Source organism: Dromiciops gliroides, chromosome 1 (genome assembly GCF_019393635.1).
Source record: "Dromiciops gliroides isolate mDroGli1 chromosome 1, mDroGli1.pri, whole genome shotgun sequence".
Lineage (NCBI taxonomy): Eukaryota > Metazoa > Chordata > Mammalia > Microbiotheria > Microbiotheriidae > Dromiciops > Dromiciops gliroides.
The window spans coordinates 546369597-546382179 of record NC_057861.1 but is presented as its reverse complement, the minus strand read 5'-3'; the positions used below and the strand labels follow the sequence as shown (position 1 = coordinate 546382179).

General features: G+C 38.5%; 1 protein-coding gene across 3 annotated transcripts in view; it reads left to right on the top strand.

Moving 5' to 3' along the window:
• Positions 1-12583, top strand: part of IQCK (IQ motif containing K) — a 138272-nt gene that overhangs the window by 54386 nt on the left and 71303 nt on the right. For all 3 annotated transcript variants that reach the window (XM_043978078.1, XM_043978077.1, XM_043978076.1), the window contains one exon: positions 9348-9432. In XM_043978078.1, coding sequence (XP_043834013.1) covers positions 9348-9432 — 85 coding nt within the window. The remainder of the gene's footprint in view (positions 1-9347; positions 9433-12583) is intronic.

Below are 12583 nucleotides of genomic sequence, written 5' to 3'. Positions count from 1 at the left end.
TGTGCATATATGGATTTCTGTCTGGTTTTTTAGAGGTAACTCAGGGGACTGAATACTTGATGTCTTAATATGAATATCCTTTTAAAAATTCAATTTAATTCAACAGACATTTAGTAAATGCCTCCTGTGAGCTGGTCACTGGGCATGACAAAAAATGAGACCATTCCCTCTGTAAAGTAGTTCATATTCTTCTGGGAAGTCGCAACATTTATACAGATAAGTATACTATATAAAGTAATTTGAAGAAGAAGAGAGCATCAAGAAATAGGGGAATCTAGGGGGCAGCTAAGTGGCACAGTGGATAAAGTGCCAGCCCTGGATTGAGGAGGATCTAAGTTCAAATCCGGCCCCAGACACTTGACACTTACTAGCTGTGTGACCCTGGGCAAGTCACTTAACCCTCACTGCCCCGCCAAAAAAAGAAAAGAAAAAAGAAAAAGAAACAGGGGAATCTGGAAAAGCTTCAGAAAAGAAGTGATACCAATGAACAGGAAAGGAAGCTAAGAATTCTGAAAGGCCAAGATGAGGAGGGAGCATGTTCCAGGCATGGGAGGGGGTTTATGGGAGTACACAGAAGGGGGAGATAGAATGTTGAGTCGAAACAGAAGAAAGAAATTGTTTCAAGAATGAGAATATGGTGAAATGCAAAGTTTCTCTCCATTCTCACATGAGAAGCCTGATGTGTGTAGGGAGTCCCATCTTATAGACTTCACGATGTACTTTCTTTTGTTGATGTTTCTAGCTTAAGGAACCTCTGGGGGCAGCTAGGTGGTGCAGTGGATAAAGTACTGGCCCTGGATTCAGGAGGACCTGAGTTCAAATCCGACCTCAGACACTTGACACTTATTAGTTGTGTGACCCTGGGCAAGTCACTTAACCCCCATTGCCCCACAAAAAAAAAAGGATTATTGACTTCCCTTAAGGAACCTCTGAAAATGGGGGTGCAGCATGGGCACACACAGCTCATTTCAGTAGGGTGTGCCCCCAGGGAATTTTATTACTTTTTTTAAGGCAAGCATTTATGGAATACCCAACAATGGACACTAAAATTTAACTAAATTAATTTTCTACAAAAGAAAAACAATAACAACTAAACTTTACTTAAAAATGCAAACTTTAAAAACAAGACAAAAATACCAATTTTTTTGAGACCTTATGATATACCTGGGCATATCCAGCACATCTCCCTACAATGTCCATTTTATTTTATTATATCATAGGATATGCCAGGGTCACAGTTATAGGGTCACAGAATCTCAGTTACTAACCAGGACCTCATACATCATCTAGCCCAACACTTACCTGAAGAGGAACCTCCTCCACCTCGAAAAGTGGTCACCCAATCTCTGCCTCAAATCCTTCAGTGGAGGGAACAGCAGTCCATTCTACTTGTGGACAGCTGTGATTGCTCTGAAGCTTTTTCCTTACATGGAGCCTAAATCTGTCTCTGCACTTTCCACCCATGCTTCCCAGTTCTGTCCTGTGGCATCAAGGAGAGAACATAGCTCATCTCTGCAATGACAACCATCTCTCCTGAGTCTTCTCTTCCCCAAGCTAAATACCCCTAGTTCTTTCCATTGATCTTCATGTAACACCCACATTTTCTAGTCTACTTGTGCCATACAAGGAAGGATTGCTTGACATTCTCCTCACTCTGACTGTATAATTGTATTTACATAGAACTGAAGAATGTATTAAAGATGTCACAGTAGGAATGTTAACCATTAAGAGCCAATTTAGAAAATCCCCTTCAGCATAACCAAAAGAAATGTTTTAAATCATGCCTGGAGACCCCTAAATTAATCAAAGTGACAAAATTCATTAGGGGTAGGGTTATTAAGAAACAGATACATTCATATACTGCTGAGGGAATTGTAGACCATGGGAATATTCTTGGAAAGCAATATGGTAATCTAACCACTATAACCACTTCTGGGCTCAAGGGAACTAGAACACTATACTCTATCTTTACTAAGGGGACCATTTGCTCTGGACCCAGTCATGCAATCTTGCATGGGTTCAGTCCTGGGGGAAGTTGATCCACCTAAAAGAAGGGCCGGAGAATCAGACTCTACTTCTTATATGCCTTGGCTATATATATGCCCTCCCCCAGCACTTCCCGGGAACAATTTCTTAAAACTTAGTTGGGGGTGGGGTGGGGCGTGGCTAGGTGACACAGTGGATAAAGCACCAGCCCTGGATTCAGGAGTACCTGAGTTCAAATCTGACCTCAGACACTTGACACTTACTAGCTGTGTGACCCTGGGCAAGTCACTTAACCCCCATTGCCCTGCAAAAAAAAAATAATAAAAAAAATGTAAAAAACCCTTAGTTTGGGCTCATATCTAAGATTTCCCCAAAGAGGGAAGTAAAAAGGTACTCACCATGTAACATAAATTAGGTATGGGAAAGTTATTTATTTCTTTCATACAGAAAAAATGTTACTTACAGAAGGCTGTCACATATGCACAATAACAGAGACTTGGACAGCAGCAATACTACAGTAATATTCTCCTAGGGGACTAAGACATAAACATCACACACAACATGAAGTTTTCAGGACTGCTATATTTCACTTCAATTCTGAATTGACTCCTTCAAAGTCTGTGTTTTCTGGATTTCCAGGCCAAGGGTGGCCAGGGGGTGATCTTCTTCTTCTAGAGTTGTTAGAGACTACTCCCAATATGCAGCCAGCACCAACTGTGAAGCTAGAATCTATAAATCTCTCATGAGGTTGCCAACAAGACCACTGATAGCTACCTTGGAATTCTGTTTGGTCACCTGTACTCAGGAAAGAACAAATGCAGAACAAGTAGCCCACAACCCAGTGCAGACTTACATAAGCAGGTCATGAATTTTACTTGTCGGGTGCCCAGGGTTTTCTGGTTTTGCTTGAATGGAGGAAGGGCAGTCCCTTTTTTTCACCCAAGATCACTACTTCCCATAGAACTTCAGTGGAAGAAAAGAGGGGTGGAATCATTTCCACTGAGTCATTGACCTACTGAGTGACCAATAAGGGAATAGCTTCCTCATCCCCAAAGCTCCCGAATACATTAGCTGTGAGGCACACATAACTGCCCAGAAGCAGCCAAGGGCTTTACCATCCCTAAAGTGCCTGAGGGCTGAACTAGCACACATGATTCATAGCTACCTTGGTATGTTGCAGAAGCTACCAAGTAATCCTACTTTTTGGCTCACTAACTCATTCCATTCATCATGCTGTGGACCACCACACAGATATTCATATAATCTAACAAGCATTTATTGAATATTACCCAGAGTCTAGTACAGATAATATACTAGGTACTGGGGTTACAAGACAAAAGGAAAAATAGTATCTTCTCTCAAGTAGCTTATATTCTACTAGGGAAATTCAGGGAATGATGTCAATGATTGTAAACCTGAGAGATGAGAAGGATGGTGGTGTTCTGGAAAGAACTAGAAAACTAGGAGGGGGGGATGAATTTTGGAAGGAAAATAACTAATAACCAAAATATACAATGTAGTTGGCTCACTAAAAAACCTGTTTCCATTACCTGAAAAAACCAACAGCTTTAAGCATGTCCTATTATATTGGGTCAATAGTGGCATCTTCATAAACAAAGAAAAAAAATGTTCAGGGAAACAGTACTTTACAAGTCATACAGGTTTTTATAAGTACTTTTTACATGATATATTTCAGTATTTTCAAGAGGACAACATTTTTAAAGCTTTTGCATGTGATTAAAAGCCTCTACTTTAGGTCTGATTAGCCTCTACGTCACAAAAGATGATAATATTTCTCAAAAAGGCCCTACAATTTTTGCTTTATTGAAATAGAAGAAGCATAGTAACAATACCCTACCAATGTTTTCCTAAGTCAGGTGCTAACCAGTTACGGGAAAGGGAAATAATCTCTACATGCTACCAGAAAATAATAAAATACTTTTATGATTGAAAAAAACCAAGAAAGGGAAATATTCTAATATTGATGTACTGAGCCATAACTAGGAGTTATTGCACCTAGGGCAAGCAGCATGGAATGTCTCCTCAATTGAGAGAAAGGGGTTAAATGGGAACTAAAGACCCTAGGATGCCAGCTGACTGTTGGGGCTGGGGGAAGAAAGATGGGGCAGGGAAGGAATTCACTCCAGCCCTCTACCTGGTAGCTTTCTGTCCTAACTAGTTAGTCTTGCTAACTAAGCAGCCAAAGGACTGCAGTGTCCTCTAAATGTGATGTCTTCTCAATTCAGCAAAATACCAGTTGTTCTGCCCCCTTCATGGATCTGCCTACATGTTTTTTTTTTTTTAATTTAAACTGTCAAGTTATCCAAAGCACGTCTTATAATACTACAATACCTGAAAGCTGTGGAGAGATCATACGGTATGCAGTGCATTATTTACTAAACACTATTATCTGGAGACAGAAACTGTTTCCAATTATAGGTTTGATAAAATGGTACCATGTTCTCTGTTTAGGGGAATGATTCAGCTTGCTGCTGGGGTAATAACTGCTTGGCAGTCTCCAAGGGTGGAGATTAGTGAAAAGTGAAGATCCCTTCCTCATAACTAAGATCTCTAATAGTTACTCTCTTCTCACTGCTGGAATTACCATGCATGCTCTGGAAATCTGGGCCTGAAAGGCCTCTGTTATAGTATCCTAAGGATCAGTTATTAGAATATCTGAAAAGACAAATTCAAATAGGCTCTACTATACCTACAACAAATGTTTTGTTCATATATAACTCAGAATTCAACACAACAATAGAAAACCTCAGAGGTACTATATTGAAAAACAAGTCATGATTGAGTGTAATGGCTATGCAGTGTATTTACTAGTGAATAATAAATGATAGATGAAAATGTATCCAGTTTAATTTTAAATATTCAAAGAATAATTGTAAAAATAAAAAAATTAAAGTTTGTAAGAGTAAGACTTTATTAATTGATTGTTGATGCGTAGTGTTGTAGAAGATAATTTTTTTCCAGTTATGGATTTTCATCTTGGTTTTGATTGGAAGTTGGAAGAAAAGAATCTCAACCACTCGGGCGGCTAGGTGGCACAGTGGATAGAGCACCAGCCCTGGATTCAGGAGGACCTGAGTTCAAATCCGACCTCAGACACTTAACACTTACTAACTGTGTGACCTTGGGCAAGTCACTTAACCCCAATTGCCTGACCAAAAAAACTAAAACAAAACAAAACAAAAGAATCTCAACCACTTAAGTGTATACACAATTGTGTAGTATCAGGATCCTGGAAGAAGTTTTTTTTTTTTCCTACTTTATTCTCTTTAAATAAGTTTTTGAATGGAAATGTTCTACTTGATCTAGAGCTGGATAGAGAAGATTTCATCTAACCTCTCTGATTCTTTTCTAATACAATATATGTGAGCTATGGCATTCTTCCTTTGAATGCTTTAGGTGATTTGGATTCAGCATTTACTAAGCATCAGCTGTATGCACACAGTTGCCAATAAATTTAAATAAATTAAAAATAAGTCAAGACCAGATAGCTCAGTGGTGCTTTCATTCAAAAATCAAATCTCATCTTTTTTATATTATTGATTTTTCTAGTCATTGCCTGTTTTATTTACATTTGGAAATGGTTTAAAGATGCGAAAGTGTTCAAAAATGAATTGATGCCACTAAAATAGTTTTTTGTGAAAGCATGCTCAGCAATATTATGAAATTGTATGACCATGCAGGTATTTTTGGTTTGGAATTGTCAGATGTAATTTTTCATCTAGAATTATAACTGTCTTCTGCCTTGATTGTGATGTATTCACAGCTCTCTGTGCCCCACCCGCCCAATCTCTTTCACTGTCAATGGGTGATGTTGCTTATACTCTATTTTTATTTGACCTGAAGCCAGTTGCAACTATTCCAAAGGACAAAGCCAGAACTGGCATGACTTCTGCTCTTTCAAGCTGGCCTGTTGAAATGATGGATAATTGTTAGTGACTACTTTACTGAAGATTGAGTCCTTTCTATTTTGCCTGATTTATATTGGCCTTCCCATATTTATTCTTAGTTCATAAACTAGAAAGCTCTCCATTATTTAACCATGAAAGCAGTGTTGTCAATAGTGGTATAGACTTGCATTACTGATTAAAAGTCGCTTAGAAATCTCATTTTGTTTTATCTCATATACAAAAGACGTCAGTGTTTTATTAGTAGTGAAAGTCCTTTGGCTAATGTGAGCAATGGGTTATAAAATTAGAAATTCCCATTCTCTTTCTAATCATATAAAGTAATAATACTTTTGCCCTCTGTGAATGATCAGATATCAAAAAACATTTTAAATAGGAAAACTGGAAGTCTCAGAAAAAAAAAAGATCAGTAATAAATTCCCTTCATTCAGACTAAATGTCCAGTCTTAAATTTTTCCTGGTTTATAGACTAGCTACTATTAGCAGAGTTAATAATGAATGGTTTCATATGGTAGCACTTGGGTGTTTTGTTTTGTTTTGTTTTTGAGAGGCAGGATGGTGAATGGACATGGGAGCCAGGGAAGTGCTGGCTTCAGATTCTGCTTCCTACTTGTCACAGGGTCCTAGATTTAGAGCTGAAAGGAATCTTGGAGAATGTTTTGTCTGATCCACTAATTTTATAGGTGAGGAAATTGGTGCCCAGGGAGGTTAAATTATTTGTCCCACATTATACTATTTATGTAGCAAATCTATCCTCTGCACTGTCTCCCCCATTAGTCTGTGAGTTCCTTGAAAGCAAGAACTTGTCTTTTACTTTTGTAACCCCAGCACATGGCATATAGTAGGCATTTCATAAATGCTTGTCAACTGGCTGACTAGGAGAAAGGATATTTGAACCTAAGTATTTTAACTCCAAATCCAGTGATTTTTGCACCACCACATGCTAAACTAGAAAACTGACTAGACTTGGAAAGAAAAGACAAAGTCAAGGATGACCCCCAGTTTTCAAGCCTAGGAGGATGGCCAAAAAGGGGAAATCACAAAAGGGAGATCTGACTTTGGCCTCTAGAAGAGTTTTGTTTTTGTTTTAGACACAAAGGTCACACAGTTACTAAGTGATAGAGCTGAGATTCAAATTGAAGTCCCCTGGTTCCAAATCCAGCGGTCTTCCCACTGCATCACATTTAACTCTTGATATAAAAGGATATTTGCTATGCTGAGTATAGCTGTGGATTTGACTCCAAATAATTGAGATAGTCTCGAGGGTATGAGCTAGACTCACAAAAAGAGCTGTCAACACTATCTTGTGAAGAAGAGGCATGCAAGCAAATGTAATTAGGGGAGAACCAACCTATTGCATTGGGACTCAGTGGAGAACTAGCAGAAGGCAGCACAGTGGAGAAAGCAACCCATCAGACAGCATTGCTAGATGTTATCAGCAGATGACATCAGCAGCTCAGCAGAGGAACTAGAAATGGCAACTCCAGGGATAGCCAGATGTTCCACCTGGGACCAGCACTAAGAGTATGAGTTGTGCAGCCTAACAAATGAGATTTTTATTGTTATTTACCTTACTATTCTGTTTAATTAAATATCTGTGTTTTAAGTTAATGTGTTCCTTGGTATAGCAAAAATACATTAGCTCATGGTGTGCCTTGATCTTAGGTATAGCTTTCAGGAGCCTCTATTTGAGGGGGAAGCAGGCTACATTGTCAAGAATATTTTCTCAATGAAGGAAAGCAAAGGACTAGAAACTAGAACTAGAAATTCACTTTTGTACTTTTTGCTGCTACTAGACTTCAGAAGGACTTCATACCACTTCTACCAAATAATGTGTCTTCACAGAGGTGGAATAAAATATGTATCGTGGTGGCGATGAATGGCAACATCCAACTGAGGAAATAAGCTCTTGATAGCTTGCTTCTGTTTTACCTCTTAGACTTGCTCTTTCCATTTCTCCTTCTCTCCATAATGGTTTGTTGAGTGAACCTTCATGTTTATATATGGTTGGCTCTCTTTGTAAGTGGGTAGAAGTGGGAAAGGAATAGGGAAGCAGTAAATATAGATTATTTTCAATGTGGAACACTTTTTTATAAAGAAACAGCAGAAACCCCATCACTCAATCATTTTTAAATTATTTGACTAGTCACAGAAGTCAGAGAATAGTAACACACACGCACACACACACACACACACACACACACACACACACACTCACACAGAGCACTGACTGGAAATGGACCAGATAACCTCTTAGATCATTCTTGTTTTTGATTTCTGTGATTCTGGAATGGACCAAATTGAATATGTATTATTATATATTCTTTAATTCTTTAAAAAAAAATTCTGGTTAAAGTTAAGTGGAAAACGGTCAACTGCTCAAAATATCTGGCATAGCCCAGAAATTGTCCATCTCTTTGACCAGTTTAGCTGAGTTTTGGTTTGGTTTGGTTTGGTTTGGCTTTGGTCAAAAAAAGCTTTGGAACTGGGAGACAATGCAATCACTTTCTTGCAAGTCTATTGCAGCAGATTCCATGTTTAATTGTATCTTCTAAATGCAATTTACTTTTGGTAATTGGGATTGCTTATTTCTCTTTCTCTACATCAAAAAGTCTCAGTCCTTGTAGATATGTGTGCTTGTGTACTTGAATGAAATGCAGATTTTAATTTCATACCTTATTAAATCAGATATAGAGTAGCATCTCAATGATGAATGCCTCTGTAAGTCTTTTATAACAAAACCCAAGAGAAAATATGATTTTAAAATATTTTATGGCTACTGAGTGATACAGTAGTCAAGATAAATACCCCCCTGTGACTTAACACTATTAACTAACAGGGCATTTGAGATGCTTTATAGCTTATTAATATGGGGAAATGGATCTTAACTTATGAATATGTAAGAATTTAAATCAATTCATCCAGAAAACATCCAAATTATATGTGTAGACAGTTCTATTTTAGTACTAGCAGAAAAGAGACTGTGTACTTAATTAGGGTTCCTTCAGTAGAAATTTAGAATGAGTTCAGAGTTCTTCTGGTTTCAAATTGTCTAGAAAAGTCAGTTTCATTTGATTCTAGAATTTTATCTATATAATATTATGTAAGGAGCAGTTATCTTGCTCAGCTAGCAACGTAAGGAAATAGAATTTTAGCTTCATGAATTCTCTAAAGGAAAAGTATATTTTCAGCTGTTTAATATAACATTGGTTAAAAGTGTCACAAAATTCCACTTTTTGTTTTTGAGTTAAAAAATACACAACAGTGACAAAAACAACAATTTTCTTTCACAAATAGCATTGTTAGTTTCTAAGAATGGATAGGGGCATTCTAAGAGATGGGTAAGGACATTTAATGAGAATTACAATTATACTGTCAAAGGTATTTCATGGAATGAAGGATAAATGGGAATGTAACCATTTTAATATTTTTTAGTCCTAGACCACCAATTCCTCTCTCTCTCCTGCTATCAGAAGAAGAAGCAACCCTCATGATCCAGTCATTCTGGAGGGGCTATCTGGTAAGACTAATGTGCAATTACTGTATTTGGTTTGATGTTGAATCTTTGTGACTCAGAAAGCACATGATAAAACTTTTAAATAAATTCTATGAACAGAGGTTACTATAAATAACACTGAGACCTGCAGTGATCTCCAGTAGCAGATGTGATTGTATGTAGAAGAAATCTTGAAGAGTAATTCTGACTTCTTTTCAAAATACATTTTTATTTCATTTAAAGTGCCTCCACACTAAAAAAAAATAATGATAATAATAATAAATAAGGGGCAGCTAGGTGGCGCAGTGAATAGAGCACTGGCCCTGGAGTCAGGAGGACCTGAGTTCAAATCCGGCCTCAGACACTTAACACTTACTAGCTGTGTGACCCTGGGCAAGTCACTTAACCCAATTGCTTCACTAAAAAATAAAAAAAAAATAAAGTGCCTCCAGACTTACAGTTGAATCAATTACAATGTGTGGTATGTGCTAAAATTAGTATGATAACATTTTTCTACCTCCCAGGTTATTTTTTCAGATTGAAGAGTAAGTACTATCAATTTGCTTTGTAAATGCTAGTTGCTGTTCTGATCTTTTAGAGAAGTAGTAGGCCTGTGCCCAAGTCTGACAGATGTTCATGAGATCGAAAGATCAGTGTGGCATAATCCAGTATAGAGGAAGCCTCTGTGAATAGAAGTGGATTTGGATAAATGTGACTGTCCCCTATAGGACCAGTTGCTAAGAATTTTCTTTTATTTTAGAGGGTGCATTCCTATACACTGCAGAGCTGGCATGGGAAAATCGGATGGATCTGAATTCTAGTTCTAGCTCTAACCAATGAATGAATAACATAGATTAGGCTTAGAGTAGGAATAAACCTTTAAGGTCATCTACCCCAAACCTCTTATCTTAAAGATGAAGAAGATGGGTCCCAGAGGAGGTCAATGACTTCTTTTTTTTGTTTTGTTTTGTTTTGTTTTTTTTGCGGGGCAATGAGGGTTAAGTGACTTGCCCAGGGTTACACAGCTAGTGTCAAGTGTCTGCAGCTGGATTTGAACTCAGGTCTTCCTGAATCCAGGGCCTGTGCTTTATCCACTGCACCACCTAGCTGCCCTGTACCACCTAGCTGCCCAGTCAATGACTTCTACTAGGTCATAGAGATAATAATTTCTGCTACTGCAGAGTGGGGGATTCAAGCCCAGGTCTTTGGGCTCCAAATCCAGCACTCTTTCCATAATACTATGCAGTGAAGATTTATTGGGTGCTTCCTTTGTTCAAGGTACTCTGCAAGATATTAGGAATACAGAGAAATATGAGATATACTCTGTGAACTTTGAAGAATTTACAGTATATTTGGAAAGATGACATACATTGGTACAAGAATGACTAACAGTTTAAATAATAATTATGACTCAGGTCATATAGCACCTTGATGTTTACAGGGTACTTTTTTTGTGGTGAGGCAGTTGGGGTTAAGTGACTTGCCCAGGGTCACACAGCTAGTAAGTGTTAAGTGTCTGAGGCCGTATTTGAACTTAGGTCTTCCTGATTCCAGGGCCGGTGCTCTATCCACTGCGCCACCTAGCTGCCCCAAATACATTGTGTGTGTGTGTGTGTGTGTGTGTGTGTGTGTGTGTGTGTGTGTGTGAGGCAATTGGGATTAAGTGACTTGCCCAGGGCCACACAGCTAGTAAGTGTCAAGTGTCTGAGGCCAGATTTGAACTCAGGTCCTCCTGACTCCAGGGCCGGTGCTCTATCCACTGTGCCACCTAGCTGCCCTACAGGGTACTTTTAAAGTAGACAGTAAAAGTATCATAAGCATCCCCAGTTTAGGAAAGAAGAAACTGAAGCTTAGGCAGGTAAAGCGATTTGTGCATGGATAAATATCCCTGTTTTGTAGAGGAATCTGAGGTTCAGGTAAGTGATATGATTTGTAGTCACATGGCTAATTCCTGTCAAAAGTGGGATTGGAATGGAGGTCGGCTGGGTCCAAAGCCAGCTGGCTTTCTTCATTAAACTGCACAGCAAGGTAATTTATTAAGTGAGTGATGCTTTAATGAGTGCTTTAGGAATTCAGAGTTTAATAAAAAGAATTCAGAGCAGCCATAATGTAATAATAAATAGAAAGTTGGCCTGGGTTGAAGTTGTGCCTCTAGCACATGATGACTTTGTGACCCTGGGAAAGTCACTTAATCTCTTAATGCTCTGGATGACTCTCCAAGCTTCTAAGTTGCAAAGCAAGTTCCCACCTGTACAGGTAGAGGAGTTTCTTATACCAATATAATTAATAGATCAGGTCTGAGGGGGGAAAAAAGAATCTAGAGATGGGATTGCTCCCTGGGAGTTGGGGTAGTCAGGAAAGGTTCCCTGAACAAGTGATACCACAGGCATGCTTTTGAAGGAAGAAGATTTAGATAAATGAAAAAAATGGGAAGGAGTGGGTGGTCCCAACAGCAGGCTTATTAACAGGATAGGAAAGTGATGTGAACAGAATCACACAAACACATCCGGGGGACACAATCAATAGGTCAGTTTGTCTGGACCAGAAAGTTTATGGAGGGGAGCTGTGGAAAACATTGTTGGAGGTATGGTTTGGGAATCCAATGTGGTTTTGAATACCAGACTGTTTGAATTTTGACTTTATCCTTTAGTTATTGGGCAGGATAATTCCCTGGTTTGTACATTCTCTCCTCACCACTCCAACCAAAAAAGCAGTTATATCAGGGGCAGCTAGGTGGCGCAGTGGATAGAGCACTGGCCCTGGAGTCAGGAGGACCCGAGTTCAAATCTGGCCTCACACTTAACACTAGCTGTGTGACCCTGGGCAAGTCACTTAACCCTAATTTCCTCACCCCCCCCAAAAAAAAAAGCAGTTCTATCAAGGTACTTTGCAAAGAGTTGGAAGATTGTTCAATTATAATGGTTGTCATCATTGTATTCCTTTTATTTCTGGTAGAAATTTTGAATTTTTAATGTACTTTTCTTAGTATAGTACACTTCTCATTTTTATTTTGCCTGATTCAAGTAATTTTCAGTTATCCATAACAGTGACCTCACACCAACCAGCTCCTTAACCTTTCTATTCTTGTAGACTTTCAGAGATTACTTAAAAGCATGAGATTGCTTTTGCATACAGAAACCAATGTCCTAACTTGTCTGGGAGGAAAGTATATTTT